The 27,966-nt window shown below is 45.1% G+C and overlaps 2 protein-coding genes across 5 annotated transcripts in view; one reads left to right on the forward strand and one right to left on the reverse strand.

The window, feature by feature from the left end:
- Positions 1-26,585, forward strand: part of LOC135549617 (inactive phospholipase C-like protein 2) — a 52,801-nt gene extending 26,216 nt beyond the window's left edge. The window contains 12 exon segments of the mRNA XM_064979740.1: positions 1,048-1,149; positions 1,456-1,605; positions 4,026-4,186; positions 4,459-5,050; positions 5,311-6,043; positions 6,046-6,524; positions 11,294-11,540; positions 11,826-12,112; positions 13,909-14,112; positions 14,754-14,829; positions 23,169-23,278; positions 24,160-26,585. Coding sequence (XP_064835812.1) covers positions 1,048-1,149; positions 1,456-1,605; positions 4,026-4,186; positions 4,459-5,050; positions 5,311-6,043; positions 6,046-6,524; positions 11,294-11,540; positions 11,826-12,112; positions 13,909-14,112; positions 14,754-14,829; positions 23,169-23,278; positions 24,160-24,339 — 3,321 coding nt within the window. The 3' untranslated portion in view covers positions 24,340-26,585.
- Positions 26,586-26,683: 98 nt separating this feature from the next.
- The window catches only part of LOC135549618 (TBC1 domain family member 5-like), a 43,121-nt gene continuing 41,838 nt past the window's right edge, over positions 26,684-27,966 (reverse strand). For all 4 annotated transcript variants that reach the window (XM_064979741.1, XM_064979742.1, XM_064979744.1 and 1 more), the window contains one exon: positions 26,684-27,877. In XM_064979741.1, coding sequence (XP_064835813.1) covers positions 27,623-27,877 — 255 coding nt within the window. In that variant the 3' untranslated portion in view covers positions 26,684-27,622. The remainder of the gene's footprint in view (positions 27,878-27,966) is intronic.

The following is a 27,966-nucleotide window of genomic DNA, read 5'->3' on the forward strand; positions in this document are numbered from 1 at the left end:
CAAGGTACTTGGAGTCAAACAGACTGGCCTGGATGAGATATTTAAGGTCAGAGCCCTCCCCAAGGTACTTGGAGTTTGAACTACTCCCCTCTGGTCGCAGGTATAGAGCACCCCTCAGCAGGAAAAACACAACTAGACAATCAATAGTGCCAGGTGTGGTATCCCTCCTAAATAGCTCAGGCTAATGTTCCTACTAACTGTTATGAAAAGTTGTATTGTCAATTTGTTTTGTTGTTTAAATGCCACTTTAAACATGTAGATGACACTGCAACAAAATTTCCCATTGAAGACAATAAAGCCAGTAAACGCAGTTGAAGGAGATAGATGGGCCCATAGAATTACATTCAGGAGGCTGTGCAGCGAAGATTGCTAAGGTCCTACCCCTATTTGTTTGGTGCATTTCTCTATGGGTGTTTGTGTGGGTTCAGATTCTACATTGATTCTACATTGATTCTACATTACTCCGATTTATGTTTAATGTTTACCCGCGTTAGACCTATTCTTGAGTATCGGCTAGGCTGATTGATAAGATTTCCAAGGTATTCATTGGCTGCGTTAGAGGAACCTTTTAATGTGTGTTAACGTGATTGGATTACAGAACGTGACCGTGCCCCCTCCGTTCTTCCCTGGTTCTCCATCATTCAGACTCCAGCGCCGATGCTGCCACAGATTGCCTTTGACAGTTCAAAAGAAATCTAGAGCTAGATATATCCGTAATTGAATAAACCCACCCCTCTCTCTCTCTCTCTCTCTCTCTCCTCGAGCGGAACAGTGATAGAATTCAGATCATTCGGAGGCCAAAGTCATCAAGGGGGCATGGAATTTGAATTTTCAAAGCTCATCAGTGTTTGATTAATGGGTTATTGGTGAAGGTGAAAGGCACTCTGACACATGTTATCAGAAAGAACACCAGCAAAGTCAAATGAGCCTCAGCTGGGCTGGGTAGGAGTATCTGTATTCATTAATTAATTAATTCATCTCTCTCTCTCTGTCTCTCTAATTTCCTCTCATTGATTCCCCACACATCCGTTCCTCCTCTCTCTATAGGATGGGTCTCGTGCTGGTCGTGAGAGGAAGAAGACGGTATCCTTCAGCAGCAGTCTCTCTGAGAGGAAGATTAGCAGCGCTGCAGACTGCATCAGCGCCATGGTGGGAACATCACCCATTACACACACTAATTATAAACCAGTTACTACACTAGTTACACTTCTTCCATTCTAGTTGTACAGTTCTGAAGTGGCAGTGTCTGTTGGTTTGTTTTTATACAAGTGACTGAAATATAACTGGGGTGTATTCGTTAGTGCACACCATAGCAAAACATTTCACAACGGAAAACGAAGAAAAAAAAAGTTTCTTATTGGTCAAGTGCAGGCAGTTCCTTCCGGTTTCTGCCCATTTGCTTCCTAGTGAATAGGATCAAGGTGTGTGCATGTTTGACATCTCATCTGTCTCCAGATGGAGGGTACTGAGTTTCGGAAGGTGCGCTCCAACTCACGAGTTTACCAACGCTACTACCTGCTGGAGTCAGGTCTGCAGGCCCTGCGATGGGAGCCCTCCAAGAAGGAGTCAGACAAGGCCTGCATCGCCGTCCCCTCCATCAGAGAGGTAGGTAGCTACACCCGCATCGCCGTCCCCTCCATCAGAGAGGTAGGTAGCTACACCCGCATCGCCGTCCCCTCCATCAGAGAGGTAGGTAGCTACACCCGCATCGCCGTCCCCTCCATCAGAGAGGTAGGTAGCTACACCCGCATCGCCGTCCCCTCCATCAGAGAGGTAGGTAGCTACACCCTCATCGCCGCCCCCTCCATCAGAGGTAGGTAGCTTCACCCGCATCGCCGTCCCCTCCATCAGAGAGGTAGGTAGCTACACCCGCATCGCCGTCCCTTCCATCAGAGAGGTAGGTAGCTACACCCGCATCGCCGTCCCCTCCATCAGAGAGGTAGGTAGCTACACCCGCATCGCCGTCTCCTCCATCAGAGAGGTAGGTAGCTACACCCGCATCGCCGTCTCCTCCATCAGAGAGGTAGGTAGCTACACCCGCATCGCCGTCCCTTCCATCAGAGAGGTATGTAGCTACACCCGCATCGCCGTCCCCTCCATCAGAGAGGTAGGTAGCTACACCCGCATCGCCGTCCCTTCCATCAGAGAGGTAGGTAGCTACACCCGCTTTGCCGTCCCCTCCATCAGAGAGGTAGGTAGCTACACCCGCATCGCCGTCCCCTCCATCAGAGGTAGGTAGCTACACCCGTATCGCCGTCCCCTCCATCAGAGAGGTAGGTAGCTACACCCGCTTTGCCGTCCCCTCCATCAGAGAGGTAGGTAGCTACACCCGCTTTGCCGTCCCCTCCATCAGAGAGGTAGGTAGCGACACCCGCATCGCCGTCCACTCCATCAGAGAGGTAGGTAGCTACACCCGCATCACCGTCCCCTCCATCAGAGAGGGAGGTAGCTACACCCGCATCGCCGTCCCCTCCATCAGAGAGGTAGGTAGCTACACCCGCATCGCCGTCCCCTCCATCAGAGAGGTAGGTAGCTACACCCGCATCGCCGTCCTTTCCATCAGAGAGGTAGGTAGCTACACCCGCATCGCCGTCCCCTCCATCAGAGAGGTAGGAAGCTACACCCGCATCGCCGTCCCCTCCATCAGAGAGGTAGGTAGCTACACCCTCATCGCCGTCCCCTCCATCAGAGGTAGGTAGCTACACCCGCATCGCTGTCCCCTCCATCAGAGAGGTAGGAAGCTACACCCGCATCGCCGTCCCCTCCATCAGAGAGGTAGGTAGCTACACCCTCATCGCCGCCCCCTCCATCAGAGGTAGGTAGCTACACCCGCATCGCCGTCCCCTCCATCAGAGAGGTAGGTAGCTACACCCGCATCGCCGTCCCCTCCATCAGAGAGGTAGGTAGCTACACCCGCATCGCCGTCCACTCCATCAGAGAGGTAGGTAGCTACACCCTCATCGCCGCCCCCTCCATCAGAGGTAGGTAGCTACACCCGCATCGCCGTCCCGTCCATTAGAGAGGTAGGTAGCGACACCCGCATCGCCGTCCCTTCCATCAGAGAGGTAGGTAGCTACACCCTCATCGCCGTCCCTTCCATCAGAGAGGTAGGTAGCTACACCCGCATCACCGTCCCCTCCATCAGAGAGGTAGGTAGCTACACCCGCATCGCCGTCCCCTCCATCAGAGAGGTAGGTAGCTACACCCGCATCGCCGCCCCCACCATCAGAGAGGTAGGTAGCTACACCCGCATCGCCGTCCCTTCCATCAGAGAGGTAGGTAGCTACACCCGCATCGCCGTCCCCTCCATCAGAGAGGTAGGTAGCTACACCCGCATCGCCGTCCCCTCCATCAGAGAGGTAGGTAGCTACACCCGCATCGCCGTCCCCTCCATCATAGAGGTAGGTAGCTACACCCTCATCGCCGCCCCCTCCATCAGAGGTAGGTAGCTACACCCGCATCGCCGTCCCCTCCATCAGAGAGGTAGGTAGCTACACTCGCATCGCCGTCCCCTCCATCAGAGAGGTAGGTAGCTACACCCGCATCGCCGTCCCCTCCATCAGAGAGGTAGGTACACCCGCATCGCCGTCCCTTCCATCAGAGAGGTAGGTAGCTACACCCTCATCGCCGTCCCCTCCATCAGAGAGGTAGGTAGCTACACCCGCATCGCCGTCCCCTCCATCAGAGAGGTAGGTACACCCTCATCGCCGTCCCCTCCATCAGAGGTAGGTACACACCTAGGAGGAGACAGCGATGTTATGAATCTTTATGGAGTTATAACTCCTGATAAATGCAATGACGTCTGGTTTCCTGTAAAAAACAGAGCAATTAAATTAAATGATCTGCAATACATTTAAATGGAGTTTGCACTCATCAGGAATGGACTATTCTTCAGCACTGTCTTGGAGCCAAATATAACTCAGTCAGTCAATGGAACTGAGTGAAACAATAAGAACTCTTGACTCTCAATAATACTGTTCTGTACTTGGTCTCATTTGATTGGATCCTTCTTTGTGTCTTTCTAGGTCCGCACCGGCCGCAACACAGAGACCTTTAGGACCAACGGCGTCTATGACCAAATCTCTGAGGACTGTGCCTTCTCTATCATCTATGGAGAGACCTATGAAGCTCTGGACCTGGTGGCTAACTCTGCAGAGGTGGCCAACGTCTGGGTCACTGGCCTGAGGTAGGATAGATGTCCACAATGTCTTGCTAGGTTGACAGATCTAGTTGTGCTTTAGTTTAAACAACTCTCCATGGCTAAGTGGTGTCATATCAAAAGGATGACAAGATCCTTGAAGATGTACAGTAAATCTAGACCGACACCCAAATGGATCTCACAGTTAGACAATGGAAGTGAATGAAAACAACTGGAACAGATGACTCCCATAGTATTTCCTACCCTGGTATCTTTTAATTATGACAATCTCTGTGCAATCCTTCTCCGTCTCATCCTAGGTATCTGATTCTGTATGGGAAGCATGCCATAGACATGATGGCCAGCAGTGAGGACAGCCTTCGTCTCGCCTGGCTAGCAGAGACATTTTCCTCTATGGTTGTCTCAGATGGACAGGGTGGAGGAGAGGAGGTGGGGATCAGTTTGCGGTCGGCTGTAGGTCTGATCAGGAGTGTTAACCCTGGGGTGAGGAGTGAGAAAGTGGAAGACCGGTTTAAGGAGCTCCATCGTGTCAAGGAGAGGATGAATGGGGCCAGGACATCTGGAGTTGGAACTGTGGCTGAAGCAAAGGTTGGGGCTTCAGTTGTAGCCGTGATTGGCTCAGGAGCTGGCGATGAGGATAGGGCTCCAGCTGTGACTGAAGCTGAGGAAAGGGATGGGGGTGAATCTGGAGCTGGGACTGGAGCAAACGCAGACAACAGAAGAAGAGGGATAGAGGACAGGGTAACCAAGGAGGAGTTCATTGAGGTCTTTCACAACCTTTGCACCCGGCCGGAGATCTACTTCCTGCTGGTGCAGTTCTCCAGCAACAAGGAGTACTTGGATACCAAGGATCTAATGAGGTTCCTGGAGGTTGAGCAGGGCATGACTCAGGTAAGGATGGCGAAGAGGACCACTTTTCTGTTCTGCCAGTAGGACTGTTTCAATGGCTTTTCTGTTCTTCCAGTAGGACAGTTTCAATGGGTTCTCTCCCCTTTTCTCTCTTTTTCTCTTCTATTGTCCCTCTTAGATCTGTCTAGCTGATAAGAAATAAAGTGTCTCTCCAATATACAGTTGTTGATTTAGAAATACAAATAACAATTTGACTTCAAGAGATGCTCATTTCTCTGTTCTCCTTTGCCCTCCGTGTCTAGGTGACTGAAGACACCAGTCTGGAGCTCATCCAATCCCACGAGCCGTCGGAGGAGGGACGTCGCCAAGGTTGCCTCTCATTGGACGGTTTCACCAGATATCTCACCTCCCTGGAGTGCCACCTGTTTGACCCGGAGCACAGCCAGGTGTGCCAGGACATGAGCCAGCCCTTATCCCACTACTACATCAACTCCTCCCACAACACCTACCTCATCGAGGACCAGTTCAAGGGGCCCGCTGACATCACTGGCTACATCCGCGCTTTAAAGATGGGCTGCAGGTGTGTGGAGGTGGATGTCTGGGATGGCCCTAGCGGCGAACCCGTGGTTTATACCAGTCACACCCTCACCTCGCCCGTCACGTTCCACTGTGTCTTGGATGTGATCGGCCGTTTTGCGTTCGAGGCTTCGGAGTTTCCACTGATCCTGTGTGTGGAGAACCACTGCTCCCCCTGCCAGCAGAGAGTCATGCTTCAGCACCTGAGGAGGATACTAGGGGAGAGGTTGTACACGAAGCCCCTCAGGGAAGGGGAGGTGTACCTGCCCTCGCCTAATGCCCTGAGGGGCAAGATCCTGTTGAAGGGGCAGAAGTTGGAGGAGGGATGCGGGGGGGCGGAGGGGGACGTGACTGACGAAGACGAGGGGGCGGAGATGTGCCAGAGAATGAAGGCTGGTAACAGTGGAGAAGGAGCGGGGGAGGGGGGGCAGAAAAGTGGAGGGGTGGTGGTACTGGTAGCATTAAAACCCTGACCCCTCCTACCACCCCTAAACGGTTCCAGCTCCTAAAGGAGCTCTCTGACTTGGTGACTCTGTGCAAGTCAGTACGTTTCACAGACTTCCAGATGTCATTCTCTATCCAGAAACCCTGGGAGCTCTGCTCGTTCAATGAGACCCTAGCGTTGCGCTGCGCCAGCGAGCGCCCAGGAGACTTTGTCAACTACAACAAGCGCTTCCTGTCGCGGGTCTACCCCAGCGCCATGCGCATCGACTCCAGCAACATGAACCCACAGGACCTGTGGAAGTGCGGTTGCCAGATTGTGGCTTTGAACTACCAGACGCCCGGGTTGATGATGGACCTTAACATCGCCTGGTTCCGCCAGAACGGGAATTGTGGGTACGTCTTGCGACCCGCCATCATGCGACAGGAGGTGTCGTATTTCAGCGCCGATACGAGAGACTCTGTGCCGGGTGTGTCCCCTCAGCTGCTCCATGTCAAGGTGAGTGGCTAGCAGATAGACAGCAGTGTTTATTTACATCTGTTTAATGGAGGCTCCTATTCACTGCCTGGCTTGTTGGCTCCTTAATGGTTGAATGGTATTGGTTCCATTATTCAGTACACTTCTCTTAGTGGTTGAATGGTATTGGTTCAGTTATTCAGTACACTTCTCTTAATGGTTTAATGATATTGGTTCCATTATTCAGTACACTTCTCTTAGTGGTTGAATGGTATTGGTTCAGTTATTCAGTACACTTCTCTTAATGGTTGAATGGTATTGGTTCTGTTATTCAGTACACTTCTCTTAGTGGTTGAATGGTATTGGTTCTGTTATTCAGTACACTTCTCTTAGTGGTTGAATGGTATTGGTTCAGTTATTCAGTACACTTCTCTTAGTGGTTGAATGGTATTGGTTCTGTTATTCAGTACACTTCTCTTAGTGGTTGAATGGTATTGGTTCAGTTATTCAGTACACTTCTCTTAGTGGTTGAATGGTATTGGTTCAGTTATTCAGTACACTTCTCTTAGTGGTTGAATGGTATTGGTTCAGTTATTCAGTACACATCTCTTAGTGGTTGAATGGTATTGGTTCAGTTATTCAGTACACTTCTCTTAGTGGTTGAATGGTATTGGTTCAGTTATTCAGTACACTTCTCTTAGTGGTTGAATGGTATTGGTTCAGTTATTCAGTACACTTCTCTTAGTGGTTGAATGGTATTGGTTCAGTTATTCAGTACACTTCTCTTAGTGGTTGAATGGTATTGGTTCCGTTATTCAGTACACTTCTCTTAGTGGTTGAATGGTATTGGTTCCGTTATTCAGTACACTTCTCTTAGTGGTTGAATGGTATTGGTTCCATTATTCAGTACACTTCTCTTAGTGGTTGAATGGTATTGGTTCTGTTATTCAGTACACTTCTCTTAGTGGTTGAATGGTATTGGTTCCATTATTCAGTACTCTTCTCTTAGTGGTTGAATGGTATTGGTTCCATTATTCAGTACACTTCTCTTAGTGGTTGAATGGTATTGGTTCCATTATTCAGTACTCTTCTCTTAGTGGTTGAATGGTATTGGTTCCATTATTCAGTACACTTCTCTTAGTGGTTGAATGGTATTGGTTCCATTATTCAGTACTCTTCTCTTAGTGGTTGAATGGTATTGGTTCTGTTATTCAGTACACTTCTCTTAGTGGTTGAATGGTATTGGTTCCGTTATTCAGTACACTTCTCTTAGTGGTTGAATGGTATTGGTTCCGTTATTCAGTACACTTCTCTTAGTGGTTGAATGGTATTGGTTCCATTATTCAGTACACTTCTCTTAGTGGTTGAATGGTATTGGTTCTGTTATTCAGTACACTTCTCTTAGTGGTTGAATGGTATTGGTTCCATTATTCAGTACTCTTCTCTTAGTGGTTGAATGGTATTGGTTCCATTATTCAGTACTCTTCTCTTAGTGGTTGAATGGTATTGGTTCCATTATTCAGTACACTTCTCTTAGTGGTTGAATGGTATTGGTTCCATTATTCAGTACTCTTCTCTTAGTGGTTGAATGGTATTGGTTCCATTATTCAGTACTCTTCTCTTAGTGGTTGAATGGTATTGGTTCCATTATTCAGTACACTTCTCTTAGTGGTTGAATGGTATTGGTTCCATTATTCAGTACTCTTCTCTTAGTGGTTGAATGGTATTGGTTCCATTATTCAGTACACTTCTCTTAGTGGTTGAATGGTATTGGTTCCATTATTCAGTACACTTCTCTTAGTGGTTGAATGGTATTGGTTCCATTATTCAGTACTCTTCTCTTAGTGGTTGAATGGTATTGGTTCTGTTATTCAGTACACTTCTCTTAGTGCTTGAATGGTATTGGTTCCATTATTCAGTACACTTCTCTTAGTGGTTGAATGGTATTGGTTCTGTTATTCAGTACACTTCTCTTAGTGGTTGAATGGTATTGGTTCCATTATTCAGTACTCTTCTCTTAGTGGTTGAATGGTATTGGTTCCATTATTCAGTACACTTCTCTTAGTGGTTGAATGGTATTGGTTCCATTATTCAGTACTCTTCTCTTAGTGGTTGAATGGTATTGGTTCTGTTATTCAGTACACTTCTCTTAGTGCTTGAATGGTATTGGTTCCATTATTCAGTACACTTCTCTTAGTGGTTGAATGGTATTGGTTCTGTTATTCAGTACACTTCTCTTAGTGGTTGAATGGTATTGGTTCCATTATTCAGTACTCTTCTCTTAGTGGTTGAATGGTATTGGTTCCATTATTCAGTACACTTCTCTTAGTGGTTGAATGGTATTGGTTCCATTATTCAGTACTCTTCTCTTAGTGGATGAATGGTATTGGTTCCATTATTCAGTACACTTCTCTTAGTGGTTGAATGGTATTGGTTCCATTATTCAGTACTCTTCTCTTAGTGGTTGAATGGTATTGGTTCTGTTATTCAGTACACTTCTCTTAGTGCTTGAATGGTATTGGTTCCATTATTCAGTACACTTCTCTTAGTGGTTGAATGGTATTGGTTCTGTTATTCAGTACACTTCTCTTAGTGGTTGAATGGTATTGGTTCAGTTATTCAGTACACTTCTCTTAGTGGTTGAATGGTATTGGTTCAGTTATTCAGTACACTTCTCTTAGTGGTTGAATGGTATTGGTTCAGTTATTCAGTACACATCTCTTAGTGGTTGAATGGTATTGGTTCAGTTATTCAGTACACTTCTCTTAGTGGTTGAATGGTATTGGTTCAGTTATTCAGTACACTTCTCTTAGTGGTTGAATGGTATTGGTTCAGTTATTCAGTACACTTCTCTTAGTGGTTGAATGGTATTGGTTCAGTTATTCAGTACACTTCTCTTAGTGGTTGAATGGTATTGGTTCCGTTATTCAGTACACTTCTCTTAGTGGTTGAATGGTATTGGTTCCATTATTCAGTACACTTCTCTTAGTGGTTGAATGGTATTGGTTCTGTTATTCAGTACACTTCTCTTAGTGGTTGAATGGTATTGGTTCCATTATTCAGTACTCTTCTCTTAGTGGTTGAATGGTATTGGTTCTGTTATTCAGTACACTTCTCTTAGTGCTTGAATGGTATTGGTTCCATTATTCAGTACACTTCTCTTAGTGGTTGAATGGTATTGGTTCCATTATTCAGTACACTTCTCTTAGTGGTTGAATGGTATTGGTTCTGTTATTCAGTACACTTCTCTTAGTGGTTGAATGGTATTGGTTCCATTATTCAGTACACTTCTCTTAGTGGTTGAATGGTATTGGTTCTGTTATTCAGTACACTTCTCTTAGTGGTTGAATGGTATTGGTTCCATTATTCAGTACTCTTCTCTTAGTGGTTGAATGGTATTGGTTCCATTATTCAGTACACTTCTCTTAGTGGTTGAATGGTATTGTTTCCATTATTCAGTACTCTTCTCTTAGTGGATGAATGGTATTGGTTCCATTATTCAGTACACTTCTCTTAGTGGTTGAATGGTATTGGTTCCATTATTCAGTACTCTTCTCTTAGTGGTTGAATGGTATTGGTTCTGTTATTCAGTACACTTCTCTTAGTGCTTGAATGGTATTGGTTCCATTATTCAGTACACTTCTCTTAGTGGTTGAATGGTATTGGTTCAGTTATTCAGTACACTTCTCTTAGTGGTTGAATGGTATTGGTTCTGTTATTCAGTACACTTCTCTTAGTGGTTGAATGGTATTGGTTCAGTTATTCAGTACACTTCTCTTAGTGGTTGAATGGTATTGGTTCAGTTATTCAGTACACTTCTCTTAGTGGTTGAATGGTATTGGTTCAGTTATTCAGTACACATCTCTTAGTGGTTGAATGGTATTGGTTCAGTTATTCAGTACACTTCTCTTAGTGGTTGAATGGTATTGGTTCCGTTATTCAGTACACTTCTCTTAGTGGTTGAATGGTATTGGTTCCATTATTCAGTACACTTCTCTTAGTGGTTGAATGGTATTGGTTCTGTTATTCAGTACACTTCTCTTAGTGGTTGAATGGTATTGGTTCCATTATTCAGTACTCTTCTCTTAGTGGTTGAATGGTATTGGTTCCATTATTCAGTACACTTCTCTTAGTGGTTGAATGGTATTGGTTCCATTATTCAGTACTCTTCTCTTAGTGGTTGAATGGTATTGGTTCCATTATTCAGTACACTTCTCTTAGTGGTTGAATGGTATTGGTTCCATTATTCAGTACTCTTCTCTTAGTGGTTGAATGGTATTGGTTCTGTTATTCAGTACACTTCTCTTAGTGCTTGAATGGTATTGGTTCCATTATTCAGTACACTTCTCTTAGTGGTTGAATGGTATTGGTTCTGTTATTCAGTACACTTCTCTTAGTGGTTGAATGGTATTGGTTCCATTATTCAGTACTCTTCTCTTAGTGGTTGAATGGTATTGGTTCCATTATTCAGTACACTTCTCTTAGTGGTTGAATGGTATTGGTTCCATTATTCAGTACTCTTCTCTTAGTGGTTGAATGGTATTGGTTCCATTATTCAGTACACTTCTCTTAGTGGTTGAATGGTATTGGTTCCATTATTCAGTACTCTTCTCTTAGTGGTTGAATGGTATTGGTTCTGTTATTCAGTACACTTCTCTTAGTGCTTGAATGGTATTGGTTCCATTATTCAGTACACTTCTCTTAATGATTGAATGGTATTGGTTCTGTTATTCAGTTCACCTGCATCAATCAAACAAATAAACAAACTAACAGACAATCAATCAATCAAAAAAACGGATCCATCCATGCAGGTGATCAGTGGTCAGAACCTGCCCCGTCCGAGGGGTTCTGGAGCTAAAGGAGATGTGGTGGACCCGTACGTCTACGTGGAGATCCACGGAATCCCTGCCGACTGTGCCGAGCGCCGCACCCGCACGGTGATGCAGAACGGAGACCCCATCTTTGACGAGAGCTTTGAGTTCCAGATCAACCTGCCAGAGCTGGCCATGGTGCGCTTCGTGGTGCTGGATGACGAATTCATAGGGGACGAGTTCATAGGTTAGTAGTGGAGGGAGGGCGAAGGTCAGCTCTGCACTGACTGCTAGTCGGGTGTCCAGTCTGCTTTTGGTTGAGCTTGTCTGAAGCCAATAAATATTTGATTTGATACTACAACAACCTTTCAGCCATGTGAAGATTATTGCTAGCTCACAAGCAAGTATCACTAGCTAAGATAAAGAACACTTGGTAGCAGTTAAAGAGTGAGTGAACATTCACTATCTTCTCATGGTCATTTCATTGTCTAACACTCTTGCACATCATTTGTAATCCCCTGTTTTACCACAGGTCAGTACACCATTCCCCTGGAGTGCCTACAGCCAGGCTACCGGCACATACCATTACAGTCACTGATGGGGGAGGACCTCCCGTACGCCAAGCTGTTCGTCCATGTGGCCCTCACCAACCGGAGAGGAGGGGGAAAGCCCTACAAGCGGGGGCTGTCTGTGCGGAAGGCGAGGCGAGGGAGGGACTACGCTGCACTCCGGGACCTGGGGATCAAAGAAGTGGACGAGGTTTTCAAAATGGCCGGCCCGCAACTGAAGGAGGCCACGGACCTGCGGGAGAACATGCAGGTGAGGGGGAAGGATAAACAGTAATTTATCAATCACAATTTTCACATTTCATGACTGAAATGCCTGTACGCCTGTATTCACAACAGATGATGTCTAACTCAGAATGGTATATTGAAACCTCCATGGGTTGGGTTCATCTCAGTGATCACTAAACTCTGACCATAAAGATGGCTGATCATTCCTCCAGAGACATCAACTGACTTGCCTAGTTAAATAAAGGTTCAATAAAAAAAGACATCAACAGGTTGAGACTGAGTGGCGGTGGTGGAGTGGCCTTCTCTCTGAAGATCTGCTTTAGACTGACAGGTTATGGTTATGGTAATCTGATGGTAAGGTGATGGTCCCTGTAAGTGTAACAGTATAGCTTCCGCCCTTCTCTTCACCCCTACCTGGGCTCGAACCAGGGACCCTCTGCACACAGACAACAGTCACCCTTGAAGCATCGTTACCCATCACGCCACAAAAGCCACAGCCCTTGCAGAGCAAGGGGAACAGCTCCTTCAAGGTCTCAGAGCAAGTGATGATTGAAACGCTATTAGCACGCACCACCGCTAACTAGCGAGCCATTTCATATCGGTTACATAAGCATTTAGTCTGGCTGTCTAAATGATGTTAAGGACCTCTGATATGTTTAGGCTGGAGATACCTGGGATTCATGCTATGAGTCATCAGACTATGATGCCACCCTGATGTAATAGACTGATGCACTAATGCAGAGGCCATGAACACACACACACACACTCTCTCTCACACACAGTCTTGAAACACACACACACAGTCTTGAAACACACACACACACACACACACACTCTTGCACACACAGTCTTGAAACACACACACACACACACACACACACACACACACACACACACACACACAGTCTTGAAACACACACACACCTAAACAGAAGTAAACACTGAAGGCAAGCACCATGACATCATGAAGAGATTTTAAAAAAAATCTATTTTGTAAAAATGTATGTGATTTATTGGTCATAATTTAATGTTAGGGTTAGGCATTAGTGTTAACAGTGTGGTTAAGGTTAGGGTTAGGTTTCATGATGAAAAACACTAACCTGTGCTGTTAAATAAAACTGATTGGATTTTAGTGGTTCAATGACCCCAATAAAACATGAATTCAATAGTACGACAGTGACACGGTGGCTTTGTGGTTGTCACGTTAACCATCTCCCAATAAAGCTTCTCTAATTCAATCAGATGTTCTCAGTGATGGTATCCCAGGAAACCATGAATTCAATAGTACGACAGTGACACGGTGGCTTTGTGCTTGTCACGTTAACCATCTCCCAATAAAGCTTCTCTAATTCAATCAGATGTTCTCAGTGATGGTATCCCAGGAAACCATGAATTCAATAGTACGACAGTGACATGGTGGCTTTGTGGTTGTCACGTTAACCATCTCCCAATAAAGCTTCTCTAATTCAATCAGATGTTCTCAGTGATGGTATCCCAGGAAACCATGAATTCAATAGTACGACAGTGACATGGTGGCTTTGTGGTTGTCACGTTAACCATCTCCCAATAAAGCTTCTCTAATTCAATCAGATGTTCTCAGTGATGGTATCCCAGGAAACCATGTCACAGTTTGTTCCATGATTAAACCCCAGCAACTAATCGCTTAGTAGAGGATTACAGTATGATCCACAGAACACTACATCACTAATACAGGACAAGCAGTATATGTGTGTCTGTGTGTGTGTGTGTTTTTATATAGCTGTGTGGGTGTGTGTTTTGCATAAACCCCCCGACCCTCTGTATCTCTCTCTGTCCCTGTAGAACTCGGTGGCAGTGTTCAGGGAGCTGTGTGGGGTGTCAGCGGTGGCTAACCTCATGCAGTGTGTATTGGCCCTGGGATCCCGCGTGGTGGGGGCCGATGGGGACCCCCTGATGCTGTTTGAGCTGAGGGAGCAGTACCCCTCCATGGAGCCCCAAGGGCCCCTGCCGGACGTCCTACGCAGGGTGGTCTCCACCTACGAAACGGTGAGGATCAATCAAACCTAGTCAATCCTTCACATTTTATTTATGTAGCGCTTTGGGTTTCCATTGAGAATAGTTGTGCAGGTTATAAGTTGATTGATCCTTTGAGTTGTTTTTAACCTCTTTCTCTACGTGTCTCTCTCTCCCTGCCACCATGATATCATGGCACTGATTCAATAAAAGTGATTACTTTCGTAGACGCCCCCAAAGTAGAATGTGTGTGTGTGTGTGTGTGTGTGTGTGTGTGCGCTTTGAGAGTGCATCCTCATTCCCGATGAATCAGAGTGAGGGAGAGCTCACCATGTCTTCACGGGAGATTATTTCGCTAAGTGGATCTCACGCCTTGACTTGAATGCTTGGGGGAGAAATGAATGGGAGGAAGCTGTGGGGAGGGATCTGGACAGACCCCTAGGAGCAGTAGTGTTCATCCTCATTTGTCGAACACCAGACTCACAAAGTGGGGTTGTGTCCCAAAAGGCATTGCAGCGAGAAGTGTTTAGTTAATCAGACGTGGGGTCTGAATCTCTCTGGGGTTACTAATTAAATGTTTGTTATTTTGATGTGTGTGTGTGTGTGTGTGTGTGTGTGTGTGTGTGTGTGTGTGTGTGTGAATAATAGACTGATCTTGTGTACTCTGTCTACAGATGATCCAGGCGAGCAGAGCAGTGATGGAGCTGTCAGACGGAGTCTACGACAGGATCCTACAGATACAGACAACAGGTGAGAGAGAGAGAGACCATATTAGAGACACATATTTCCCTCAGATTACACAGACCCACAAAGAAATTGAAAACAAATCCAATTTGGTTAAATATCTATTGGGTGAAATCCCACAGTAGAATCAACTTAGAACCAATGTAGAATCTGAACCCACACAAACACCCATAGAGAAATGCACCAAACAAATAGGGGTAGGACCTTAGCAATCTTCGCTGCACAGCCTCCTGAATGTAATTCTATGAGCCCATCTATCTCCTTCATCTGCGTCAAGCATAGACTTGTGTAACAATTGCTTAACACTATGGGCTACTGTATGTTTAAGCTTAAACTCTATTGGACCAGTTAGGTTCTCTATTGGAGCAGTTGGGTTCTCTACTGGACCAGTTGGGTTCTCTACTAGACCAGTTGGGTTCTCTACTGGACCAGTTGGGTTTTATATTGGACCAGTTGGGTTCTCTACTGGACCAGTTGGGTTCTCTATTGGACCAGTTGGGTTCTCTACTGGAGCAGTAGGGAGAAATGAAAACCACACAACTGAATAATTTAGGAAAAGAATGCCAGCTTGTATTTTGTAAATAACCATACTTACAAAAAATGAATCACCTTGAGTAAATATTGATATGTGAAATGTGTTCAATGAGCTGAATGTGAATGAAATACATCAATAAGACTTAGATACATTATCAGCCATATATCCTGCCTATAGTTTACTAGGATGCACCCAACTCTCTTAATCTGAGGGTCTCTCAGATGTCAAAGTTCAATAGCAATACAGTGAACATGAATCCACAGGAAAAACCCAACCCAATTCACAAATACTGACTTATAAACCCCTATGAGATGGAATCAAATGTGAGTGACTGTTCCTAACAATCAACACTGTCAGGTGTTTAAGTGTAGAATGTGCTTATAACAGGAAGCTCTTCACATTCCGTTCAAGCTTTTTTTGCAGAACTATGGCACCAACTTGTGTATAATGTGAGTTTTTAGTAGAGCGACTTAGAGAATATTGAGTTTTGATTGGCTCAAAATAAACTGCTCGTCATACAGCTTCTGACAGCTGATTTGTAATAGCTGTCGACTTAACCATATCAATAGCAATATAGTATAATATGATTGGTTACTGGAATCTTACTAGTAACGGTAAGTATTCAACATTAGTTGACCTGCGTTACACCTGCTATTGAGAAAGTCTGTCTTCTCGACAGCCTATGTGCTCACTGCCCACAAAATGAGGTGGAAACTGAGCTGCACTTCCTAACCTTCTGCCAAATGTATGACCATATTACAGACACATATTACACAGACCTACAAATATTTTGAAAAACATACCCAATTTTGATCAACTCCGATATCTACTGGGTGAAATTCCACAGTGTGCCATCACAGCAGCAATATATGTGACCTGTTGCCACAAGAAAAGGGCAACCAGTGAAGAACAAACACCATTGTCAATACAACCTATATTATGTTTATTTATTTTCCCTTTTGTACTTTAACTGTTTGCACACATGATATTTTAAATGTCTTTATTCTTTTGGAACTTCTGTGAGTGTAATGTTTACTGTACATTTTTGTATTGTTAATTTCACATTTGTTTATTATCTATTTCACTTGCTTTGGCGATGTAAACATATGTTTCCCATGCCTATAAAGCCCTTAAATTGAATTGAGAGAGAGAGAGGCAGGCCTCATCACGTGACTCAAAGCAACATCAACAGTGATGAAATTGGAGTTGGCTATGGCCAGTTACGTGGTTAGAGAGCACGATTGTTTTCTTCAGTGATCTGACTCCAGGTCAACAGTCCGGTAGTGGTGTGAAAGACTTGCCTACAGGCCCTGCCAACCGACTCTCCTGCTAAGACCTCATCAACAACAGCCTGAAGCCTTTAGTCTGCTGAGACTTCCATGGTTGTCTCAAATGGCACCCTATTCCCTATATAGTGCACTACCTTTGACCAGTCCTATGGGCCATTTGGAACGCACGCCATGTCTCTACCTCATCCAACACAGGAACTATTTTCATCTTGGCTCGGAGGGAGATTTGTCCATATGTTAATATTAGATGAGTTTATTTATTGACTGAACTCTTGATTTATGTAGTTTGTGTTGGCGTAAGCTCTGAGTACAGGTCAAGAATACGTTTATCCTCCCCAAATCTCATCCTTAACCAATAGGGATGGAAATACAAAACTGACCTTAGATCAGTCTCGTGGTGTAACTTGGCGGAGCAAGGTTTGTTTACCCTGCAGTGACTGCTTGCTGTGCATCATGGGACGGCTGACAGCTTGGCATCAATCACATAATACCCCATAATGACAAAGTGAAAACAGGTTTTTAGAAATAAAAAAACATACCTTATTTACATAAGTATTCAGACCCTTTGCTATGGGACTCAAAATTGAGCTCAGGTGCATCCTGTTTCTATTGATCATCCTTAAGATATTTCTACAACTTCATTGGAGTCCACCTGTGGTTAATTTTGTTGATTGGACATGATTTGGAAAGGCACACACCCGTCTATATCATTCTTAAATGGAAGAAGTTTGGAACCATCTAGACTTTGGCTGCCCGGCCAAACTGAGCAATCAGGGGAAAGGGGTCTTGGTCAGGGAGGTGACTAAGAACCTGATGGTCACTGAGTTCCTCTGTGGAAATGGGAGAACGCTCCAGAAGGACTACCATCTCTGCAGCACTCCACCAATCAGGCCTTTATGGTAGAGTGTCCAGACGGATGCCACTCCTCATTAAAAAGCACATGCCCACTTGGATTTTGCCAAAAAACACTTAAAGCACTCTCAGACCATGAGAAACAAGATTCTCTGGTCTGATGAAACCAAGATTGAATTCTTTGGCCGGAATGCCAAGCATCACGTCTGGAGGAAACCTGGCACCATCCCTACGGTGAAGCATGGTGGTGGCAGCATCATGCTGTGGGGATGTTTTTCAGTGGCAGGGAATGGGAGTCTTGTCAGGATTGTGGGAAAGATGAACGGAGCAAAGTACAGATAGATCCTTGATGAAAACCTGCTCCAGAGCGCTCAGGACCTCAGACTGGGGTGAAGGTTCACCTTCAAACAGGACAACGACCGTAAGCACACGGGCAAGACAATGCAGGAGTGGCTTCGGGACAAGTCTCTGAATGTCCTCGAGCAGCCCAGCCAGAGTCCAGACTTGAACCTGATCAAACATCTGGAGACCTGAAAATAGCCGTGCATCGACGCTCCCCATCCAACCTGACAGAGCCTGAGAGGATCTGCAGAGAAGAATGGGAGAAACTCCCCAAATACAGGTGTGGCAAGCTTGTAACATCATACCCAAGAAGACTCAAATCAATTTTATTTATGTAGCCCTTCTAACATCAGCTGATATCTCAAAGTGCTGTACAGAAACCCAGCCTAAAACCCCAAACAGCAAGCAATGCAGGTGTAGAAGCACAGTGGCTAGGAAAAACTCCCTAGAAAGGCCAAAACCTAGGACGAAACCAGGCTATGAGGAGTGGCCAGTCCTCTTCTGGCTGTGCCGGGTGGAGATAACAGAACATGGCCAAGATGTTCAAATGTTCATAGATGACCAGCAGGGTAAAATAATAATAATCACAGTGGTTGTCGAGGGTGCAACAAGTCAGCACCTCAGGAGTAAATGTCAGTTGGCTTTTCATAGCCGATCATTATGAGTATCTCTACCACTCCTGCTGTCTCTAGAGATTTGAAAACAGCAGGTCTGGGACAGGTCGCACGTCCGGTGAACAGGCCAGGTTCCATAGCCGCAGGCAGAACAGTTGAAACTGGAGCAGCAGCACAGACAGGTGGACTGAGGACAGCAAGTAGTCCTGAGGCATGGTCCTAGGGCTCAGGTCCTCCGAGAGAGAGAAAGAAAGAGAGAATTAGAGAGAGCATACTTAAATTCACACAGGACACCGGAAAATAAAGGAGAAGTACTCCAGATATAACAAACTGACCCTAGCCCCCCGACACACAAACTACTGCAGCATAAATACTGGAGGCTGAGACAGGAGGGGCCAGGAGACACTGTGGCCCCATTCGATGATACCCCCGGACAGGGCCAAACAGGAAGGATATAACCCCACCCACTTTGCCAAAGCACAGCCCCCACACCACTAGAGGGATATCTTCAACCACCAGCTTACCATCCTGAGACAAGGCCGAGTATAGCCCACAAAGATCTACGCCACGGCACAACCCAAGGGGGGGGCGCCAACCCAGACAGGAAGATCATGTCAGTGACTCAACCCACTCAAGTGACGCACCCCTCCTAGGAACGGCATGAAAGAGCACCAGTAAGCCAGTGACTCAGCCCCTGTAATAGGGTTAGAGGCAGAGAATCCCAGTGGAGAGAGGGGAACTGTCCAGGCAGAGACAGCAAGGGTGGTTTGTTGTTCCAGAGCCTTTCCGTTCACCTTCACACTCCTGAGCCAGACTACACTCAATCATATGACCTACTGAAGAGATGAGTCTTCAGTAAAGACTTAAGGTTGAGACCGAGTCTGCGTCTCTCACATGGGTAGACAGAGAAGAAAGAGAAACTCAATGCTGTAATCTCTGCCAAAGTACTGAGTAAAAGGTCTGTATACTTATGTAAGTGTGATATTTCAACAACAAAAAATGCCAACAATTCTAAAAAACAGACATTGCTTTGTCATTGTGTGTAGATTGATGAGGGGGAAAATGTGTAGAAAGTCCAGGGGTCTGAATACTTTCTGAATGCACTATATTCACACCCCTGGACTTTTTCCACATGTTGTGTTACAGCCTGAATGTAAAATGACATTGAGATTTTGTGTCACTGGTCTACACCATTATGTCAACATTTTTACAAATTCATTTGAAATGAAAAGCTGAAATGTCTCAAGTATTCAACCCCTTTGTTATGACAAGACTAAATATGTTCACAAGCAAAAATGTGCTTAAAAAGTCACATAATACATTTTCATGGACTCACTCTGTGTGCAACAACAGTGTTTAACTTGATTCTTGAATGACTACCTCATCTCTGTACCCCACACATACGAGTATCTGTAAGGCCCCTCAGTTGAGCAGTGAATTAAAACAACAAAGACCAGGGAGGTTTTCCAATGCCTCGCAAAGAAGGGGACCCATTGGTAGATGGGTAAAAACATGTAAAAGCAGACACTGAATATCGCTTTGACCAAAATGAAGTTATTAATTACACTTTGGATGATGAATCAATGCACTCAGTCACTACAAACATACAGGCGTCCTTCCAAACTCCGTAGCCGGAGAGGAAGGAAGCCGCTCAGGGATTTCACCATGAGGGCAATGGTGACTTTAAAACAGAGTTTAATGGCTGTGATAGGAGAAAACTGAGGATGGATCAACAACATTGTAGTTACTCCACAATACTCACCTAAATAAGAGGGAAAAGACGTAAAGCCTGTACGGAAGAAAAATATTACAAAACATGTATTCTGTTTGCAACAAAGCAGTAATACATGTGCCAATGTAAATAACTTGTTGTCCTGAATACAAAGTGTTATGTTTGGGGCAAATTCAATACAGCACATTACTGAGTACTACTCTCAATATTTTCAAGCATAGTGGTGGCTGCATCATGTTATGGGTATGCTTTAATCATTAAAGAATGGGAGTTTAAGGATAAAACAAATAAACGGAATGGAGCTAAGCACAGACAACATCCTAGAGGAAAACCTGGTTCAGTCTGCTTTCCACCAGACAATAGGAGGTGAATTCACGTTTCAGCAGGACAATAACCTAAAACACAAGGCCAACTCTACACTGAAGTAGCCTACCAAGAAGCTGGTGAATGTTCTTGAGTGGCGGAGTTACATTTTTGACATGAAAACATACATCAAGACCTGAAAATGGCTGTCTAGTAATGGTGAACAACCAACTTGACAGAAGAATTATGGGCAAATGTTGCACAATTCAATTGTCTTCGAGACTTACCCAGAAAGACTCACAGCTGTGATCACTGCCAAATGTGATTCTAACAGGTATTGACTCAGGGGGTTGAATACTTATCTAATGAAGATAAGTGTTTTATTTTCCTTACATTTTTATAAAATGTTAGAATTTTTCTTCCACTTTGATTAGAGTATTTTGTGTAGCTCAGTGACAAAAAATGACACCCATTTGAATCCCACTTTGTAATGCAACTAAATGTGGAAAAATTCAAAGGGTGTGAATACTTTCTGAAGGCTCTGTAGATTAGTGTTTGTATTTATTATGGATCCACATTAGCTGTTGCCAAGGCAGCAACTATTCTTCATAGGGTCCTGCAAAATTAAGGCAGTTTATGAAATTTAAAAAAAATTACGATACATTGACAGATTTCACAACACACTGTGTGCCCTCAGGCCCCCTACTCCACCACTACCACATTTCTACAGTACTAAATCCATGTGTACGTGTGTGTATAGTGCGTATGTTATCATCTGTGCCTGTGTTTGTGTTGCTTCACAGTCCCCATTGTTCCAGAAGGCTTAGAGACAGAGCGAGAGATATATGAATGGCTTAATAGCTAGAGGAGAGATGACAAGTTTGATAAATGGATGTATTTCAGAGTGGAAGACCGGTGATAGAAAATGGAGTGAATATGTAGATTGGCAAAACACCCCAGAGTCTGCTCCCAGTCTCCTCTCAGAGATTTTATCTCAGCTCACCTGAGTTTAAACCTTTATTCTCAGATAAATATGAAAAATGAAAATAGTGTGTTTGTGTCAAATAAAATAAAATGTCATTTGTCACATGCTTCGTAAACACCAGGTCGAGACGAACAGTGAAATGCTTACGGGTCCTTTTCCAACAATAGAGTTCAAATAGAAATAGTGAAACGAGGGATAAATACACAGTGTATAACGAATAACCAGTAAAAATACCATGGCTATATACAGGGAGTACCAGTACCGAGTTGATGTGCAGGGGTACAAGGTCATTGAGGTAGATACAGTATGTACATAGTGGTAAAGTGACTAGGCAACAGGACAGATACACACACATGCTGCTACTGTCTAAGTCCAGTTTATGTGGATAGAGTCCAAGCAAGAGAGTTAGTGGAAGAAAGGTTCAATGCAGGTAGTCCGGGAGCCATTTTATTAGCTATTTAACAGACTTGTTTAGCAGCCTTATGGCTTGGGGGTAGAAGCTGTTCAAGGCTTTTGTTGGTTCCAGACTAGGTGCATTGGTACTGCTTGCCATGTGGTAGCAGAGAGAACAGCCTATGGCTTGGGTGGCTGGAGTCTTGACAATTTTTGAGCCTTCCTTGACACCGCCTGGTATAGATGGCCGGGAGCTCGGTACTTTTTTAGGGTGGGGGTTTGGATGGATGTTTGGGCAGTATCAGGCAGAGTTCTGGCCAGTGCCGATGTTCTCTCTCTCCGTTCTTTCGGTTCCGCTCGGTTACACAGGGAAATGGAACGTTTACTACATGCACACAACGGAATGCCCTGGCACTCAAGCCTCAAGTCGCCTAGCAACTGCAATGGCAGGCCGACAGGCAGGCAGCCGATGTGGTGTGTGTGTGTAATGTATATATTAAATTCTGTGTAATTGTGTACTAGTGAATTTTGAAGTTAGTGAGTTGTTGTTTTTTTGTGTGTGTGTGTGTGTGTGTGTGTGTGTGTGTGTGTGTGTGTGTGTGTGTGTGTGTGTGTGTGTGTGAGAGAGAGAAAATTGAAGTAAAATATACTGAGTTGTGTTCAGGTCTGTGTTGGCGGTGGTGTTGCTCAGGATGCTGTGTTTAAAAGTCCCCTCACATTATCCCTGGTTTTGACTAGATAGTATACAGCTATGGACGGAAGGTACTTTAAGTAGCAGGTTAGGAGAGCTTACTGCGCCTGCTCTGTGTTAACCCACTTCTTAGTCTCCATGGAGATGGTGAGAGTGTGACAGTGTCCCGGGGCAGACAGACAAAGTGACAACAGGACTAGGAGTCTGCCTGTCACTCTTGAATCTCTCTTGTTCTCTTTCCTCATCTTTCTCTCTTTAATTGAGGCCAGGATTAAACCAAAGGCACATTGTAGAAAGGCACATTTCACTGTAGACAATGCAGAGATTGCATTCACGGATCAACACTGTAGATTTCGGCTCAACCGTAAAACTTCCTTTAAAAGTAAAAAAAAAATCAATGCACTTTCTTATTCTTGTATTCAGATCTCTTAACTCTCTACCTTTCTCTGTGTAGTGTCATAGACTGGTTTAGACTTGATCGTTCAATCACAAATACCAGACAGCACCAAACCACAGACCTGAGCTGGTCTTGAACCTTGGTTAAGACCTGGAGAGGTTGACAAAGAGGGAAAGGTTCAACATTGCTAATAAGTGTGTGTCGTCCCCTAGCCATGAAGTTCCATGAGACGTTGCATTCCATTGCAGTGAAGGAGGGGCTTAAGGATCGTAAGATCACCAGAGCTGTGGAGAGTTTCAGCTGGAACATCACCATATTGAAGGTGACTCTACACACACTGTCACGCACAGCAGACCAAACACAACCACAGAACATCACCATACTGAAGGTGACTCTACACACACTGTCACGCGCAGCAGACCAAACACAACCACAGAACATCACCATACTGAAGGTGACTCTACACACACTGTCACGCACAGCAGACCAAACACAACCACAGAACATCACCATACTGAAGGTGACTCTACACACACACTGTCACGCACAGCAGACCAAACACAACCACAGAACATCACCATACTGAAGGTGACTCTACACACACACTGTCACGCACAGCAGACCAAACACAACCACAGAACATCACCATACTGAAGGTGACTCTACACACACACTGTCACGCACAGCAGACCAAACACAACCACAGAACATCACCATACTGAAGGTGACTCTACACACACTGTCACGCACAGCAGACCAAACACAACCACAGAACATCACCATACTGAAGGTGACTCTACACACACACTGTCACGCACAGCAGACCAAACACAACCACAGAACATCACCATACTGAAGGTGACTCTACACACACTGTCACGCACAGCAGACCAAACACAACCACAGAACATCACCATACTGAAGGTGACTCTACACACACACACTGTCACGCACAGCAGACCAAACACAACCACAGAACATCACCATACTGAAGGTGACTCTACACACACTGTCACGCACAGCAGACCAAACACAACCACAGAACATCACCATACTGAAGGTGACTCTACACACACACTGTCACGCACAGCAGACCAAACACAACCACATACCACAGAACAGTGCCAGTCTGTTTCCATATTAGCCAACTCTGACAAACAGCTCGCTCTCCTATCCTCCCCCTTCTCCCACTCTCTCTCTCAGGGGCAGGCAGACCTTCTGAAACGGGCTATGACGGAGGTGCAGGAGAACATGAAGCAGGTACACTATGCTGCCCTGACCTCTAACCTTAGTAAGGGTGTGACAGGAGAGGCGACCCACCCCCGACGCAGCCTGGACACCATCCAGGAGAGAGCTACCGCTCCGGCTAGAGGTTCCCCTTAGGTACAGGTCTAGGACCAGCTTACCCACCTCAAATTATATATTAAATCAAAACGGGGGAAATGTCAAATCTGACCTTAGATCAGTTTCTAAGGGCACCGTCATCCTTCTGAGGATCGGCAGGTTGGCCAGAACTGACAACCAAGTTGCTACACTCACTCAAAAGTGAATGGCTCCATCTGCATCTAACCCGGTTAGGGGCTGTTGGAGTCTAGTTGGCCATTCTCTCCACACAACGACGAAGAGAAGATGGACTAAAACAATGGAAGAACAATACTCCTGTTACACCTCTGTCAGGAGGGAGGAGTCAAAGACACTGGAGAGGAAGTCAGACGAGAGGAGTGGCCTGTCCCTGAATGTCGCTGGAAATAGATTTTTAATCCTACTCTCTTTCGGGAGCTGGATTCAATCTGTGTCGCCGAGTTATCGATGAAGATCCGTTTTAAAATGTTTGAGCCGACATACAGTATGAAGCGACCGCGGGAATATTGACTTTAATTGTTGATCGAGCTATAAAAGCGTCTCTTCAGCACTATGGATTGAATGGAGTCCTTGTTTTTTGTTGGGGGGAGTGGAGGGCTTTCAGGGCGATCAAAACTACAGAACAATGTGAAACTGAATGAGACCGAAGTGATAACTTACGTGTGGGAGGAGGCTGATTCAGAATGTGTGAATTGTGACTGCGACCAATAAAATATGCTATTTAGCAGACAAGTTTATCCAAAGCGACCTACAGTAGTGCATGCATACATTTTGTTTTTGTATGGGTGGCCTCAGCGGGAATCAAACCTACGATCCTGAAGTTGCAAACACCAACTGAGCCACTTCAGCTTCTCCAGCCGGGTACAGAGGAACAAAAGAATGTGTCTGTCTGCAGGTTCACTCCCTTGTACTTGACTGATGAATTAAGGGTGCTGATTAGTAAGGAACTCCCCTCACCTGTGGATATTGGTGGGACAGGGTTACTGACTCAACTGTATGATCAAAAACAGTATTTCAAGTACTCCTTCCATAGCACCTTGACCAATGCTTTTCTAGGTAGTTGTGTCACACTTTACAGTATTATCCTCATTCTGTAAAATGTTACTGGATTTTTACAAAATGGTGACTTCCGATAATAAAATAAAAACACATTCCTGACACTGATGTCCTCCATGGTTTACCGTCAGATAGCGTGACGAATCAGCCTGCTCCGAGCATCACGTAGACTCCACCTGTCGGAAGACAATTGTTGTCCTCTTGAAAACCTGGATGCTGTAGGATGATTCCTTGTTTCGTGGTAAATTGACATCAATATCCCCTTCAAACCATATCCATTACATTTTCATTACCAGAACCAACCAGTAAGCAAATAAACCCGTTACTTCAATCATAAAACCCTGTTTTTTTACACACCACTTTGACCATTTGCTCGACTGATAGCCAGCTGGCCACACATGCAGTCAACAGAGAAACAGAAAACCAGGGCCTGACATCCAAGAGAAGCCAAAGTATTGGATATCCACTGGCATTTTAAAATGTCACTTACAACAGTGGAGGCTGCTGAGGGGAGGAAGGCTCATAATGGCCAGAATGGAATCAAGCACTCTATATTCCAGCCATCAAATCCCATTGCACTCCATTCCAGCCATCAAATCCCATTGCACTCCATTCCAGCCATCAAATCCCATTGCACTCCATATTCCAGCCATCAAATCCCATTGCACTCCATTCCAGCCATCAAATCCCATTGCACTCCATTCCAGCCATCAAATCCCATTGCACTCCATTCCAGCCATCAAATCCCATTGCACTCCATTCCAGCCATCAAATCCCATTGCACTCCATTCCAGCCATCAAATCCCATTGCACTCCATTCCAGCCATCAAATCCCATTGCACTCCATTCCAGCCATCAAATCCCATTGCACTCCATTCCAGCCATCAAATCCCATTGCACTCCATTCCAGCCATCAAATCCCATTGCACTCCATTCCAGCCATCAAATCCCATTGCACTCCATTCCAGCCATCAAATCCCATTGCACTCCATTCCCAGCCATCAAATCCCATTGCACTCCATTCCAGCCATCAAATCCCATTGCACTCCATTCCAGCCATCAAATCCCATTGCACTCCATTCCCAGCCATCAAATCCCATTGCACTCCATTCCAGCCATTTATGAGCCGTTCTCTTATCAGCAGTCTCCACTTATGAGCATTGTTTTCCCTTCACTGCATGTTGTTAGTGTTTTTAGTTAGCATTGCTAATTTAAATATTAGTTGTACGCACAATTCAGCATGTTGCTAGCACTTGTATACTGTCCTGTTGAAAAGCCATTCTCTCTCCCTCTGAACATGACACAGGCATACTGTAATGAGCATTTTATTGGTCTATAGATAATCATCTCTCTGCTGCAGGGACATCCCTCCTGTGTGCAATGCTTCACTTGGCTACCCCAGGAAGCAAGATAAATACAAGGACATCAGAAATAATGAAATCTTATTACATGGAATTGATTTTTTTTAAAGCCTGTTTTCCTTAATTTAATAATTTCACATTGTAATGCAGCTGTTTGGGTTCAAATTGTATCTTTTAAACAAAATGTAAAGAAGAAGTGAGAGTCAGTTAATCTGTCAATGGTTTCCAGGCACTGGTTAAGAGTAGGTAGAAGTTGCCTCCTAACAACTGATACAGGATCAGATATTGTACCATCCACCCTAATGGTAGGTGTAGGACTGCCGATTGGTTAGGAGCAACTTCTACCTCGAAACAGTTAAAGGACAATCAGAGGCGGTGAATGGAGGTAAGACAAGAGAAGCTCTTTAGATAGACAGAGGTATGGTACAGACAACTCCCCTACCTGGAGAAACAGGGTACTACCCTACCATTACGACATACCGAGAAGGGAAAGGCATCCCCCACACTGATAAATGCACTATGAATTCCAGTTCCTGAGGGTAGCCTGTGGTGAACTGTCTTGTAGCACCATCATGTGGCAGAAATGGGTATCACCATTAAAGTCAGATGGGGTTGGATAAGCACTAAGTCCCTAGCATTCAGGAGAAGAGGCTATAGGCATAAGAGAGATCTATGGTATTCATGAAGGAATACAGAGCAGGTAGGTTAAGTTATTGGCGACAGCCTAACGGTAGGCTGCCATAGTCCGATCCAGCAGTGGGCAGCATATCCTCCAGGTTGGGATGAATCCCTAATCCCCCACCTTAACCATTTGGAGGGAGTAGATAAACTGATCCTAGATCTCTAGTTAGTGGTAACACCCACCCAGATCAGTAAAGTCCAATCCCTCACAGGTCCTGGGAGTTGACCATGGCGAAGTCTGAGTCTTTGCTGTGAATGCTGCCCTCGTCTGGGCTGGAGGAACCCGACGCTGTCCCCTGGAACGGCTCCACCATGACCGAGCCATGGAGCTGTCTGATTGGAGGGGTCCTCTCCACCCCTCCCCCGGTGGGCGGCAGCTCTCCATCCTGCGAGACCAGAATGTAGTCATCCCAGTTCCTCCCCTCCGAGCCCACACACAGAGAGGACTCTGGGGGAGAAGCCTGAAAGAGAGACAAGGGGCTTGTTCAACACTGCTGTTGACTGGCTGATCTACAAATCAAGTTACATCATAAATAACTACTAATATTAT

This window comes from Oncorhynchus masou, chromosome 12 (genome assembly GCF_036934945.1).
Source record: "Oncorhynchus masou masou isolate Uvic2021 chromosome 12, UVic_Omas_1.1, whole genome shotgun sequence".
Classification (NCBI taxonomy): Eukaryota; Metazoa; Chordata; class Actinopteri; order Salmoniformes; family Salmonidae; genus Oncorhynchus; species Oncorhynchus masou.